The sequence below is a fragment of the Saccoglossus kowalevskii genome, chromosome 22 (assembly GCF_978046115.1).
Source record: "Saccoglossus kowalevskii chromosome 22, keSacKowa6.1, whole genome shotgun sequence".
Classification (NCBI taxonomy): Eukaryota; Metazoa; Hemichordata; class Enteropneusta; family Harrimaniidae; genus Saccoglossus; species Saccoglossus kowalevskii.
In genome coordinates this window covers 945,359-961,377 of record NC_140662.1, presented here as the reverse complement: position 1 = coordinate 961,377, position 16,019 = coordinate 945,359, and the positions used below count along the sequence as shown (strand labels likewise).

The following is a 16,019-nucleotide window of genomic DNA, read 5'->3' as shown; positions in this document are numbered from 1 at the left end:
TGAAACCCATGATATTATAGGTTTGAATTTAAATTAAAAAAGAAAAACTTATAATAAAAAAAATGGTAGATGTGATCCTGTTTTTACATGAAATATTTCAATAATGAATTCTTTGAATTTTGTTTGTATTATAGGAGCTTTGGTAAAGAATTTGCGCCTCTTGTTGACCAGATTGTTCTTGGAACTATGAACGTCTACAAAAGTGCAATGATAAACCTTTTACCTACACCAGCAAAGTCACATTACTTATTTAATTTGCGTGATTTTTCACGAGTTATCCAGGGTGTGCTGTTGTCGTTGCCTGAGACATGTGAAACCCCTGCTGCAATGAAAAGATTATGGACCCATGAAGTAAGTAAACTAACAAGTTGTCTTGTCATCAACTGCTAGCTGTGATTTGTATCAATCACAATATTTTTGTTTAGTGCAGTGGAAGAACACAGCCTAACATACAGCGTATTGAAATGAGTTTTTTTATTCTGTATGTGTACTAATATTTGTCTTTGGGCATTTTTAGGTATTCCGTGTGTACTATGACCGCTTAGTAGATGATGATGATAGAGCATGGTTATTTAAACATACTTGTGCAGAAGTACTAAAAAATGATCTAAAGGAAGACTTCAATGAGTTGTACAAACATCTTGACAGTAATAATGATGGAAAAGTTGAAGAGGATGATCTCCGCAGCTTGATCTATTGTGATTTTTCAGATCCAAAAGCTGACAATAAAAACTATCTTGAAGTTCTCGATTTAGATACTTTGACACGAGTAGTAGAAAATCAACTAGATGAATTCAACAACCTGAGCAAAAAACCGATGGATTTAGTTATGTTCAGGTAAGGTTAAAATAAAATAAAACTATAAAGACCAACAAATTGAATGTTTGTTTCTTATTTTCAAAATCTAACACTGATGTTTGTCTTTGAACAGATTTGCCATTGAGCATGTATCGCGAATCTCGCGTATTGTCAAGCAACCACGCAGTCACGCCCTGTTGGTGGGTGTCGGTGGTAGTGGACGTCAGTCGCTCACTCGTTTAGCCGCACATATGGCAGACTACGAACTATTCCAGGTTGAAATTAGTAAAAGTTATACAAAAACAGAATGGAGAGAAGATCTGAAGAGTATCTTGCGCAAGTCCACTGAGGGTGAACAGCATGGTGTCTTCTTGTTCACCGATACTCAGGTTAGTTATGTGTTTATAGTAAACTGTAAAAGTATAAATTTTTGCTAGTATTCAATTTCACTATTTTGGCAATTGATCAGTGATCAATTGATTGATGCACTGGGTTTTAAAAATAATTAATTTTCCAATGAAACAATGATCTCTATATTTGAATAGATGTCACTATGAAAAACATAAATTTTACAAAAGTAAAGATCGTAATGCTCAAAAATGGTATATGGAATGGAGAGTCTTTTGTAACATAATTGAAATCATTAATGGTGGGCTTATAAGTTTTGGCAGTTGAATAGGTGTACCGGTAACATAAATTTAGAGTCGATTTTAAAAACAAGAGTTTAAACCTTGTCTGTTGATATAATGAGAAGTAGCCAATACTGGCAACTACTAATATTTTATAAACTTTCAGGAGTATCTTTTTATTCTCATCTAGTATTGTTATTTTTTTTTTATTTTTTTTTGTGTAATCAATGAGCTTTTTCTCAAGTCTCAATAAATTATAATATTATAGAATGTTATTTATCTTGTACTAGAATTTTTCATTAAATATTTGTTTTTTTTGTTAGATCAAAGAGGAATCTTTCCTGGAAGATATTAACAACTTACTAAATGTTGGTGAAGTTCCGAATCTGTATGCTTTAGATGAAAAACAAGAAATATGTGAAAAGATGAGGTCTATTGATCGTCAAAAAGAAAAATCTCGCCAAACTGATGGTTCACCATTGGCATTGTTTAACATGTTCGTAGATCGTTGTCGTGACCAACTTCACGTTGTTCTGGCTATGAGTCCCATTGGTGATGCATTCCGTAATCGTCTGAGAAAGTTTCCATCTTTAGTCAATTGTTGTACTATAGATTGGTTCCAGGTAAGTTTAAAGTATTATAGCACGCTAACATGAGACACAGTGTGTTTATGATGATAGCAGAAGATATATTGTGAAATTGACAACCTCAGTTGAATTCTTCTTTAATTGCTATAGTGACATCCACTGATAGTTTTGTCTGCTTTCAACTGATGACATTCAAAGCTGTAATTACTGTAGTGTCATTTTATTGAGGGTATTATGCTTTTATTTTAGACATGGCCTGAAGATGCTTTACAAGCTGTGGCCACTCGTTTCCTGGATGAAGTCCAGATGTCAGATGCAGAAAGACATGGATGCATCACTATGTGTAAAGAATTTCATACATCCACACGCAATTTGTCCGAAAGATTTTTAAATCAACTGGATAGACATAATTATGTGACTCCAACCTCCTATCTGGAGTTGATCTCCACATTTAAGACATTGCTTGACAAAAAAAGAGTGTAAGTTTACCTTCCTTTCTTTCACTTTTAACTGGTTTTCAAATAGCTTATTGTCATTTATGGCATAGTTATACTTGTGTATTCATGTAGAATAATAATGACAATTATTATATGTACTATAGCATATTATGTGGTTACTTGTGGTGTCATGGGCTTTATTATAATGACATTCGGTTAATGACGTCACTTGTACTGACTAGCTCTAGAAAGAAATTATATCAGGTGATAATGTTTTATCTGTGTACTTTACAAAAACACTTGAAGTGATGACCTTTTTAGTATTAATATGATTTTTGTATGTCATCTTATGACAATCATTCAGTCAATATAAATTTATCATCTTGTCTCACACAACAGTGAAGTAATGAGAGGAAAGAAAAGATATGAAATTGGTTTAGAGAAACTACAGTCAGCTGAATCCCAAGTGTCTGTCATGCAAAAAGAGCTTGTGGCGTTACAACCACAGTTGGTTGTGGCCAGTAAGGAGGTTGACGAAATAATGGTTATTATTGAGAAGGAGTCCATTGAAGTTGCCAAAACTGAAAAAATTGTCAAAGCAGATGAAGAGGTAGCCAATCAGCAGGCGCAGGCGGCACAGGCTATAAAAGATGAATGTGATGCAGATCTTGCTGAAGCCATACCGATCCTGGAGGCTGCTTTGGCTGCTCTTGACACTCTGACACCTCAGGTAAGATAGCACAATCTCTGTGAAATATTAGAGTTGATTAGGTGTCAAAAGAATTCTTTAGTTTGAGTGCTATTCAAATAACTACTTTTTGCTGGGCAAAATGCTCAAATTAGTATTTCTTATACTTATGCATTCTTTCTTATTTTAAATGATTAATATACATTTCTTTATTTTTTATCTAGGATATCACGTTAGTGAAATCTATGAAAAGTCCTCCAAGTGGTGTTCGTATTGTAATGGAGGCTATATGTATTTTGAAAGGTATAAAACCAGACAGAGTACCAGATCCTAGTGGTTCTGGTAAAAAAATTGAGGATTTCTGGGGTCCATCAAAGCGTTTACTTGGTGACATGAAATTTTTACAGTCACTTCACGAATATGATAAGGTTTGTCAATAAATCAATTATATTTAATTGTATTGTTGCCTTGAAAGAGAATTATTAATTGTGTTTTAGTGTTTGTCACTAACTCTCACTTTTGGGGTGAAAGTCTCCCACTTTATCACAGAATAACAGTCCTACTAGATCAATTACTTATATATTTATAAGGCATGATCAAGAGAGCATACAGTTTATTTGACAATAAAAATCTGAACATTCTGGGTCGTAAAATTGTCCAAGTTATAACAGTTAAATTCATTGTACTTGTGATCTGTAGGATAATATCCCAGCACCAATTATGAAGATTTTACGTACTAAATATATTCCTAACCCAGAGTTCGAACCCGAGAAAGTTCGTAATGCGTCTACTGCAGCTGAAGGTTTGTGTCGATGGGCAAGAGCCATGGACTCGTATGATAGGTCAGTAATTTTAACTTCCATCAAATATACATCTATATTAAAAAAATCATTGAAGTTGTAGATTCTATTAACACATTGCCTGCTAATGGAGTTTTTCTTTATTTATTTACCTATCCTTGGGGGGGATGGCTTTCAGCAGGGGATATATGAAATGTTTCTTACGTGAGTTTGTTCACAACTGCTATCATCTTCACACAAGTGTCTATGCTTTGATGTATTTAATGTTTGATACTTTCTCCCAAGAAGTCATTCTGTTATTCAGCATGGATTTTTTTAGAAAATTAAGCATGTAAAACAGTTGACTGCATAATGTTTGTACATCATTAATGCTTCATTTCTGTGATCGATATTACATGAATTTGTAACAGTGTTGAAATTCTTCTATTTACTGGATTGATAGATTTATTTATGTGGGCGGGTTTATTTATGTTCAGTTCAGTTAAAAAATATTTCTTTTACTCTTCTAGAGTGGCAAAGGTAGTGGCACCCAAAAAGTTAAAACTAAAAGGTGCTGAAGCAGAACTAGCTACTGCCATGGCCTCACTGGAGAAGAAAAGATCTGCTCTCCGTGAAGTTCAAGAAAAACTGAAAAAGCTTCAGGATAAGCTTGAAGCTAACAAACAAAAAAAGGCTGACTTAGAGTTCCAAGTAGATCTATGCTCAAAGAAATTGGAACGTGCTGAGCAGCTCATTGGTGGTTTAGGTGGTGAAAAAACAAGGTAGGTTATTATGTTTGCTATCACCAATTAACCCACAATGTAGATATGATCATACATATAATATATAGTAAATATGTATGCATAGTAAAACACTTTCTATAATTTGTCTGTAGATGGCAACAAGCTGCAATGGACTTAGGAGCTTTATATGTCAACTTGACTGGTGATGTTCTCATCTCATCAGGTCTTGTTGCATATCTGGGAGCATTTACAGCAAACTTCAGACTAGTGAGTACATTATTACTTTAGCAATGATTCCATAACAGTTGACTTGTATTTTGCATGTTGTTACTCATGGATTCTCGTTTCTTTTCCAGGAGCAACTTAACGAATGGGCCATAAATGTAAGTAACAATGGTATCCCATGTTCTGGCCAATTTTCTCTGATTTCTTCCTTGGGAGAGCCAGTGTTGATCCGCCAATGGAATATTTGTGGACTACCAACAGATAGTTTCTCTATTGAAAATGGTATCATTATTAGGTGAGTATTGTGTACTAATTTGTTGCTGTAAACAATAAACAATCTGACCATAATTTTGATGGTGGATTACTGTATTGTTTGTGTAAGGTTATCCACATAGATTAATATAATTGATAAATTATAGCAAGATCATCCCATATCAATCACAAAATGTATGTTCAATTATTTTGGCAGACAGTGACATCTTGGGATGCTGTGGTTATTAGCATCCTCTTGGTAAAATTCAAGTTTCATGTACTCTACAAATAAACCTGCAAAGTTCTCTAAGAATAACTTTCTTGCTTCACATAACAAGATATAAACTTAATCCATTTCTCTTGACAGCAATGCCCGCCGTTGGCCGCTGATGATTGATCCACAGGGCCAAGCCAACAAATGGGTTAAAAATATGGAGAAAGCAAATAATCTACACACTGTTAAATTAAGTGACAGTGACTTTGTTAGAACACTTGAAAACTGTATACAGTTTGGAACACCTGTAAGTTTATTAATATCACACTTTCTGATAATTACATTTATGATATGACATGCATCCTGACATTCCTGACATATTTTGACAAATCTGAATTGTGAAGGCCATATTTAAAATTAAATCACTAGTTGTGGTCTCCTGTACTGTCTATTGTTTTTTGCCAGCTTTATTAATGGAGTACAGAATAATAACCTCTCTGTGCTTGGTTGATATATTTCAGGTGTTGATGGAAAACATTGGGGAAGAACTGGATCCTCTCTTGGAACCTTTACTCTTGAAACAAACATTCAAACAAGGTGGTAGTGTGTGTATAAGATTAGGAGACAGCACGATTGAATATTCACAAGACTTTAGATTCTATATGACAACTAAACTCAGGAATCCACATTATTTGCCTGAAACAGCTGTCAAGGTAAGGACTGACTGTTTAGCTTTCACTGAGTCAATGATCCACCAAATAAAATATTGTTTGTATCTAGACAACTAAGTTCTGTTGTTATTCAAGACCTATCAGAAAGTGTTTTATCACAGACTGTATAGAAGATGATTTGACATATTTATGTTTGTTCCTCACATCAGTTTCAATCTTGTCCTACCTCTCTAACGTTCCTTCAAAATGATAGATTGTAGCTAAGAGTTTTATTTTTCCCACCAAGACTGGTTGATTATAACATACATTTGTATTTTTATGGTTTCTGTTCATAGCCCCTAGCATATGGTCAGTTTAATTAGGTCTTGTTTGTTCATTGTGCATTGCAGTACTGAGGAAGTACTTTATGTCAGACTCATAATAGTATTATCTATACCATTTTGTTTTTAGGTGACGTTGTTAAACTTTATGATTACACCAGAGGGTTTGGAGGATCAGTTATTAGGTATTGTTGTTGCAAGAGAACGACCAGAGTTAGAAGAAGAAAAGAATGCCCTCATTATACAGAGTGCAGAAAATAAAAGGTAAATGTAGAAATGTTTTAAATATTTTACTTCATGCTGTATTTTAATTTCCCGATCTTGTCAACAGTTAGCAGGTATTGAATGATGACAAATATGCAGGTTGTTATTGATTTATATCAGCTTGTAATTCTAACTGATTTTTGTCATAAACAAAGATTTGTGTTTTTTTGTGCTAAAACTAATTGTTCATGTCAGCCATTTAATTTACTCAAATACAATATTTATTTGCTTGGTAATTTTTAGACAACTGAAGGAAATTGAAGACAAGATCCTAGAAGTGTTGTCCACCTCAGAGGGTAACATTCTTGAAGATGAAACTGCGATTAAAGTATTATCCTCATCTAAAGTATTAGCCAATGAGATTTCAGAAAAACAGGCCATTGCTGAAGAAACTGAGCAAAAGATTGACAAAACTCGTATGGGTTACAAACCAATTGCCGTACATTCTAGTATTCTGTTCTTCACCGTTGCTGACATGGCAAATATTGAACCTATGTATCAATATTCACTAGTATGGTTCATTAATCTGTTTATCTTGGCTATTGACAACTCAGAAAAGTCTGAAATTCTTGAAAAGAGACTGGAATCATTACGTGAATATTTCACATATTCTCTGTATTGTAACATCTGCAGATCACTGTTTGAAAAAGATAAAGTAAGTATGTTTTTGTGTTACATGGATTTTATATTATTACATGCCAGTTTTGATCAGTCTTTATTATTACATTTACTTTATTATTACTAATGTGTGTATAGACCAGATGCCGTCTAGGATCATTACAAATCTACAAATAATAGGCTAATGAATTGGTCTGAAGGGTTGTGGGCGGGTCTTACTTACAGGTAATGTGTATTCCCATGGTAACACATTAGGTGATGGAGACAGCCAATGTGTGTCAACTTCCTAGTTGCATAGAGATTCACCAGACCATTCTTTGTAGTGTTCGTAATGGCTGGATGGCTATTTAGAATTGACATGTATACTCAATTAACTGTTCTAAATCTTGTTTTTGATTGCAGTTGCTGTTCTCTTTCCTTCTGTGTTCAAATTTGTTAAAACATAATAAAGAAGTTGATGAAGATGAATGGCGTTTCTTACTTACTGGTGGTATTGGGTTGGATAATCCACATTCCAATCCTGCCACTTGGCTACCACAAAAGTCATGGGATGAAATCTGTCGTCTGGATGACCTAGACAGATTCAAAGGTATTCGCAAGAAATTCCCAGGTCAGAAAGAAGGCTGGAAGACTATATATGATAGTGCAGAACCACATCATGAAAAGTGCCCTGGAGAATGGGAAGATACTCTTGGTCAGTTCCAAAAAATGTTATTACTTCGGTGTCTGCGTCCAGATAAAGTGAGTAAATTCTCAGACTTCAGGATGAGCATGTGAAACCTTTGTCACTGAATTAATATAATATCTTGGAAACTAATTCATGATTTCATGCTTGAAACTCTATGCAGCTGAACAGTGTCTTCAGGGATGAGTCCATGACTTGACCTTTGTATTTTGCTGCTCTAACTAGATAACTGTACAGATTACACTCGCACCCCATCAATACAAAACATATTATTGGACACTTGTTTTGTCTGTATGGTTGCTGTCTATTTTTGTTGTTGTGAAATGCATCAAAATTTAGAATTTCTACTTTGCCAAAACATAACCTTGGACATTGTTTTGAACAATTTTCCAAAGCCTTATTTGGAAACTACCTGGATTGATTTCATTCACATGTCATAATAATACAAGTCTTACAATGAAAGCATTTGTCTGTAGGTAATCCCGGCATGTCAAGACTTTGTAACTGATAAACTTGATAGAAAGTTTATTGAACCACCCCCATTTGACCTGGGTAAGGCATTTTCTGACAGCTACTGCTGTGCTGCTCTCATCTTTATTCTCTCACCTGGTGCTGATCCAACTCAAGCTTTACTCAAGTTTGCTGATGATCAAGTGAGTTACTCATTTATCCACCCAAAAATAAATGATATAATTGAGTTGTTGTTGTAAAATGAATTTAGCATTATATACGAGCAGCAGTTATACAAGATCAAATATCTGAATACATTGTGTAGCAACTACTTTTCAAAATACTATAAAAGAAACACAACTCATCCTTTTTTACAAGACAGTAATTTGTTGTAATGTATTTCTCACTGTGGTGTAATAACACATGTATCTGTTTACAGGGATTCGGTGGTGCTAAGCTTAGCTCTTTGTCCCTGGGTCAAGGACAAGGACCCATTGCTATGAGGATGATTGAGAAAGCTATAAAAGAAGGTACCTGGGTAGTTCTTCAGAACTGCCACTTGGCTGCATCTTGGATGCCAACATTAGAAAAGACCTGTGAGGTAAAATGATTATCATCTAATTTCATTCTCGACCATCTTACTAGGTAATCTCTATGATGTACTGTATGTATTTTGATTATTTATGTTGCACGTCTGTGAGGACAATATATGCAATTTATTTTTCTGCTCTCGTCATTTTAGGAATTAAACCCAGAAGCTACACATCCAGACTTTCGTCTCTGGTTAACCAGTTATCCATCAGATACTTTCCCAGTAGCTGTACTACAAAATGGTGTTAAAATGACAAATGAACCACCTAAAGGATTGAAAGCAAATGTTGCTAGATCATATCTAAGTGATCCAATCTCAGATCCAGAATTCTTCAATGGAGTCAAACAAGTGGTAGGTTATATGCAACTGCCGCTTGATCAATATTCTGTTGTCCTGATTGGCATGCTTTATTTATTATTAATTAGTGTAATAATAAAAGATTTAACTGTAGTAGCGCAACCAACACTTGCTGCTTCTCTCTATGGCACTCAAGATCTGTAATTATCACTGTTTTTTCAGCAAATTCCTGTGAACCTCAAGAAATGACACAATGAGTTTTTAACAATTGAAATGCTATCTTTTTATTCATCTTGATTAACTATTTTGATTATTTATTTTCCATGTGTTCTATCGCTCTGCTAATTCTTTTGCTGCAACTTTGCTATCTTCCTGCTGCTGCTTGTTTCCACTGCTGTGCTGTGTTGCTGTATTATTTGTAAATGTAGAATAATCAGGTATGCTAGCTAATGCTGCTTCGTCTTTTTTTGCAATTGCTGAAATAGTAAGAGTACTTCTAAAGGTTTTTAGTCCCCGTTCGGACACAGTTCGAAAACGGGGACTTATGTTTTGGTGTCCGTGCGTGCATCTGTGCGTGCGTCCGGACCTGTATCTTAGAAATGCCTGGACCAATCACAATCAAACTTCACACATACATCATACATGGTATTATACATATGCACGTCAATTTGTTTCACGATCTGATTCAAGATGGCCGAATGGTGGCCATTTTTCTGCTAAAAATCATCAAAATTAAGCATTTCTCGGCTGTTTACAGATGGATTTTGTTCAAACTTGATATATACGTTAGACATTATAGGACCTTGATGCACATCATTTTGTTTTACGATCTGATTCAAGATGGCCGAATGGCAGCCATTTTTGTGCTAAAAAATCCTAAAAATCAACCATTTCTCAACCATTTCTGGCATTTATGGATGGATTTCGTTCAAACTTGGTACATGTATTAGACATTACATATTCCTGATGCACATCATTTATTTTTCAGATCGGATTCAAAATGGCTGTCTGGCGGCCATTTTGTTTTAATGAATGGGCTTCTAGACCCATATCTCCGACTTGTTTTGACTGATAATATTTTCAAATTTTAAATATTCATTATACATCATGTCATAGATAAACAGATATATTGGTTTGACTATCCTATTCAAAATGGCTGAATGGTGGTCATTTTTGTGCTAAAAAATCATCAAATATCAAGCATTTATGGGTGGATTTCATTCAAATTTGGTACATACATTAGACATTACGGGTTCCTGATGCTCGTCATTTTATTTTTCAGATTGGATTCAAAATGCCTGACTGGCGGCCATTTTGTTTTAATGATTGGGCTTTTAGAGCCATATCTCTTAAATGCTTTGACTTATTACATTTAAATTTTATATATTCGTTATACATCATGTTATATATATATGTATTCAAAATGGCTGATTTTGAATGCTGTTCCAGAGCAATATCTCTCAATATGGACATGTACTTGTTTGACGATCAGATACAACTGTCAATCATTTTAATCTTAAAAAATCATATTCCTGTCATGGTTATATTCCAGCTATATTACTATAAACAAAACTATATATCTTAAATTTGATAACTAACGGGGACTGTGCCATGCATGGCTTGTTTTATTTGACATAATGTGGAGGTTTTATTATTATTATTGATTGTTGGTGCTCACCATTCATGCACAAATTTTGCTTCAGAATGTGCAATTCAAATCAATGGGATGAATTATGATATCTCCAGTAATGTATAGCAAATAAACCTTGTCATAAAAAAACATGTATTTAAAAAATGGCTGTACTATCACTGTAAAATAAGTTATCAGTGAAATGTTCAAATGTCAAGGTTTTTTGTCTATGTTTGCTCTACATTATCTTGATGTAGAGTTTTTTTATTAATCTGAATTATGACATCTAGTGTAGCTTTCTTAAGGTTTGTTCAACATTTAAATCTGAATATTACTGTTTCTACTGACTTTGAATTATGATATTAATTATTCTTTCACTGCCTAATTTATAATTGTGTATGTATACAATTTTGATTTTATAGAGAGCATTTAAGAAGTTGCTCTATGGATTATGCTTCTTCCATGCCTTGGTGCAAGAAAGACGTAAATTTGGTCCACTTGGCTGGAACATTCCATATGAATTCAATGAAACTGATCTGCGTATTAGTGTACAGCAACTGGCCATGTTCCTAAATGAGTATGAGGTGAGTTTTGTTGGTTAACAAAAAATTCAGAGATTGCAAATCTAAACATGTCAACTCAAAAGCACTAAATGATGGTGGTCAAATTGCCACATCCTTAGCAAAGTATACAACATGGGTAAAATATTTGTATGAAATTTGATACATGCTGCACTATGACCACTGCCCTTTAAGTCAAGGGAGATATGACTGATCAGGTCACTCAGATTACAAGCTGACTAATTTCACTTGTAGGATGTTTCTTAGTATATAGTAGGGGGTTACAGATTAATGGATAATGTTGTAATTTACCCTACAGCATATACCGTTTGATGCACTGAAGTATCTCACTGGTGAATGTAACTATGGTGGCAGAGTTACTGATGACCATGATAGGCGTACATTATTGAGTATTTTGGAGAAATTCTACTGTTCTGGAATCGTTGATACTGATGATTATCGTTTTGATAACAGTGGTGATTACTATGCACCAAAGGATGGTGATGTGAGTATTATTTGTCTTTTACATTAATTCCAGGCACTGATTTGACGCTGAAGTAGTACTAGATATAGATAACATTCTACAATAGGTTTCACACTTTGTTTTCACATTTACATAAGTTGTAACTAGTAATATAAACATTGGCTGCAAATCAGAGAATTGATTGACAGATATTGCCCACAATGTTTTATATATTTGCTACAAAGTTTGATGCCCCCAGACTTTGTGACGCGTCTGTCTTTCAGTCACTTTTGGTCAGTCATTGTGTTGTCCAAGTTGTTTAAACGCCACAATGAAGAAGCAAGAGTCGAAAAACCAGTTGAGTGAAAACAAGAGTTGTCAATTTGTATTTTTGGGGACTGTCATTTGCTGAGATTGGAGATTGAAGTGGTGTTTCAAAGCAGACAGCTTATAAAATCTGACAATGTTATAGACTATATCGAATATTTTAAAACATTGAGACAGAGTATTTACGAACAGGAAATTTGACAAAACTACTCGAAGACGGTGTATGTACAGCGGCACCACTTTATGAGCCCCTCTCACTGAAATAACATGTTACGCAAATTGAAGTAGGAAACTAAGTTGAGAGCCTCTGTCGTTTTTTGGATGAGAAATTCAAAACTAATGTACCGCCACTTTTATGGGCGGAGCTTCCTTCTGGTGCGCTTCAAATTGCAGACATGTCGTCTGCATTATTTGTAATAACTTGTGATTGTGTAATTGTGAAACCTATTGTAGTAAAGTTATCAACATCTAGCACTACTTCCACATTAAATCAGTGCCTGGAATTAATGTAAAGAGTACCTTTTTATTGAAGTTAATCCCGACTTTAAAACAAAACAAGAAAATAAAACTGTAATTTGTTATGTTCGCTAGTTGTGGTGATACCTATAGTCAAACAAACTTTTTGAAAGCTTATTATAATCCTTCTATTTTTTTTTTTCAGTATGAGAGTTATTTGGACTATACTAGATCTCTGCCAATCAATCCATCACCTGAAATATTTGGTATGAATGCAAATGCTGATATTACTAAAGATCAGTCAGAGACAACCTTATTATTCGACAATATCCTGCTCACACAGGTATGCTAATATCTCAGTTAAATATGGAGAATTCATTGTCAGTACTATTACATCAATTAAGTGTATAAACTGTGATGCTATACTGTTTTCTTCATTGCTGTATTTAGCATTGACTGATTGTCCTGTATCATTCATCTCACCTCATCTGCCGTCACTGCAACGTCACTCACTATCACATATTTTAATGATTTCCTTGTTATGTCCTTGCTCATTTCATATCAACTGCTGTCTATTGTCCTTTGTATTGCACTGCACTGCCTTTCATTGTCGACTTCTATTTACATGGTCTAGGCGGATCAGCCTCAGGTATAGTTGTACAGTTGTAATCTGAGTTGGTGACCTATAATTGTTCACCTTATTTTGTAGGATTCGTGTCAGAATCATTGTTTTCATATATCTAAACATTACATATTAGCATGATTTATATTCTGTATATCAAGCAATCATCTTGTCCTAAGCTATTTTAACATTTCATGGCATATATTGTATGTAAGAAATGCTGTACATGTATTTCCTCTATTACTAGTCTGTATATTGTAGATCACTACTGTACACTGATCAAACAGTTCTCATGCAATTCTGATTATAGTATGTGATATGAAAATAAAATAAAAAATTAAAATAGGGGAAATATGTTCACAAAAAAGTAATCAAGGAAGAGAATACAGCCTATTTACAAGCTTGTTTGTATTGAAGCATGCCTCAACTATTGTATTGTAATTTTTATTGTATATTTTATAATTGTATATTTAGTGTTTTTGACAGTCTATGTTGTATTGTAATCACATATGCATGCCATTTTTCTTGTTACGCATTGAAGTCACATCAGATTTGCATCTGTCATATGCTGTATATAAAATGATGATAATTACATCTATGATCATACCATGATTACTGCACTGAATTCCCATGTACACTATTGCATCACTAATATATCATTTTTTTTCAGTTACTTTAGAATCTAATGATTGTTTTATTTTCCTATTATTCCCAATTTCTCCTGAATCCTGTTGCATTTTTCCTTATATGGTCATTAAATCCTATGCACTGATGACCCCCTATGTTGCCGCACCCAATCATATCATAGGCTCAGGTATAGTGTAATCGCTTAGATGCTAAATGCATGTTAACAAATGCTACTAATAAGAATTCTGTGCTGCTGCTGTTATGTTATTTTTGACGATTACTGTTCTTAATTTGGACAAACAATGATAAAACAAAATATGATTGTGTCAAACATAAGATGCAATTCAGAAGTTTGTTTATTTGTTGATTGTTTTCACAACAAAAGTAAATAATTGGATTTGGCTATTACAAAGTAAAATTACTAATCTTTTTAATGCTAATGATAATACATTTATTTTTGCTTGGTTTATTGTGATACTTACAACCATTGTAATGCATGTTTACTTAATTGATTCGCTTGATCTAAATAGTTGTTACTGCTTTTGATATTCCAGCGTTAAATGACTGCAGATCTTGTTTTGTTATCCCTTAATGAATACTTATCACTTTGGTTTGGGTTGTTTTTCTGGTGTAATATGAAATGGTGTTATGTGGTGATCATTTTTATTTTAAAGATTGATATTTTAACTGTGTTTAGTTTGCAAGGTGTTCTAAAATTGTATTTGCTATAATAATACTGGTTAACTTAAGGTATAGACGCATGTTTTGCAAATATTTGCATTAAAGTTTTAAAATTGCTATCAAACAATGCTTTTCATAACTTCCGCTCATTTCAAAGAAATTAGGGAGGATATCTTACTGTATTACAGAATTGAATTAGTCTGACAAGACTTATGAGATGATGTGATGATATTGGTTGTTGTCTTACTAGGAAAAGGCATCACAAGCTACATTATGTATTTGAAGACAAATCAAATGTCTATTCTTGATTGCCATGATAAACTGCATGTTGCATGTGTTTACTACTTTTAAATTTCAGTATTGCTTACATCATTTCTCTGATTTCATTTAAACAGTCCCGTACATCATCAGGAGGCCAAAAATCCAATGACGAAATCGTAGTGGATGTGGCTGAAGGAATTCTTGCCAGGCTGCCGCCAAACTTTGATGTTGATGCAGGTCTCCGCAAATACCCGACCACCTATACACAAAGTATGAACACTGTGCTCGTCCAAGAGATGGTCAGGTTTAACAACCTGCTGGAAACAGTGAGGACCAGTCTTATCAACATACAAAAAGCTATCAAGGTACACCTATCTTATACAAGAAGATCAGTACATTTGTTTTTCGTTTGGCTCTGAAGCTCTATAGATACAGTAGGACATATTAAACCCTGTACTATCAGTTTTAATTTCATAAATGCACATATAGAATGAATATTATGAGATTATCGTGTGATATCACTTATTCGTAAAGCAGGTTGATACAAGTAATCCATGAACCAAACATGCATGGATAACAAATATTTGACATAAAGCAAATCAGTTACCAACCACTGAACAGTCATAATGTATACAATATGATCATGCCAATTAACCTTATTTGTTGTTATTTACTTTAGGGGCTTGTAGTCATGTCTGCTGACTTAGAAGAGGTTGTATTGAGTATACTCAAAGGAAAGATACCGGGTATGTGGATGAAGAAATCTTATCCCTCACTGAAACCACTTGGCAGTTATGTCAATGATTTTCTTGCTAGGCTGAAATTTTTACAGGTAAGACTAACTTTATTAGTCCCCGTTCGGACGCAGTCCGAAAACAGGGACTTATGTTTTGACGTCCGGAACTGTATCTTAGAAATGCCTCGCCCAATCAGAATCAAACTTCACACATACATCATACATGATATTATACATATGCACGTCAATTTGTTTTACGATCTGATTCAAGATGGCCGAATGGCAGCCATTTTTGTGCTAAAAAATCCTAAAAATCAAGCATTTCTCGGCTGTTTACAGATGGATTTTGTTCAAACTTGGTATATACATTAGACATTATGGGACCTTGATGCAAATAATTTTGTTTT

General features: G+C 34.2%; 1 protein-coding gene across 2 annotated transcripts in view; it reads left to right on the top strand.

The window, feature by feature from the left end:
- LOC100372460 (dynein axonemal heavy chain 7-like) overlaps positions 1–16,019 on the top strand; it is a 40,877-nt gene that overhangs the window by 22,375 nt on the left and 2,483 nt on the right. For both annotated transcript variants that reach the window (XM_006814507.3, XM_085496151.1), the window contains 24 exons: positions 135–351; positions 518–837; positions 932–1,187; positions 1,751–2,050; positions 2,264–2,493; positions 2,851–3,181; positions 3,364–3,567; positions 3,839–3,981; positions 4,449–4,700; positions 4,814–4,928; positions 5,018–5,181; positions 5,506–5,659; positions 5,874–6,065; positions 6,474–6,607; positions 6,851–7,262; positions 7,628–7,966; positions 8,387–8,563; positions 8,800–8,961; positions 9,103–9,303; positions 11,302–11,463; positions 11,759–11,944; positions 12,891–13,028; positions 15,011–15,241; positions 15,556–15,708. In XM_006814507.3, the coding sequence (XP_006814570.2) occupies positions 135–351; positions 518–837; positions 932–1,187; positions 1,751–2,050; positions 2,264–2,493; positions 2,851–3,181; positions 3,364–3,567; positions 3,839–3,981; positions 4,449–4,700; positions 4,814–4,928; positions 5,018–5,181; positions 5,506–5,659; positions 5,874–6,065; positions 6,474–6,607; positions 6,851–7,262; positions 7,628–7,966; positions 8,387–8,563; positions 8,800–8,961; positions 9,103–9,303; positions 11,302–11,463; positions 11,759–11,944; positions 12,891–13,028; positions 15,011–15,241; positions 15,556–15,708 (5,173 nt within the window). The remainder of the gene's footprint in view (positions 1–134; positions 352–517; positions 838–931; positions 1,188–1,750; positions 2,051–2,263; positions 2,494–2,850; positions 3,182–3,363; positions 3,568–3,838; positions 3,982–4,448; positions 4,701–4,813; positions 4,929–5,017; positions 5,182–5,505; positions 5,660–5,873; positions 6,066–6,473; positions 6,608–6,850; positions 7,263–7,627; positions 7,967–8,386; positions 8,564–8,799; positions 8,962–9,102; positions 9,304–11,301; positions 11,464–11,758; positions 11,945–12,890; positions 13,029–15,010; positions 15,242–15,555; positions 15,709–16,019) is intronic.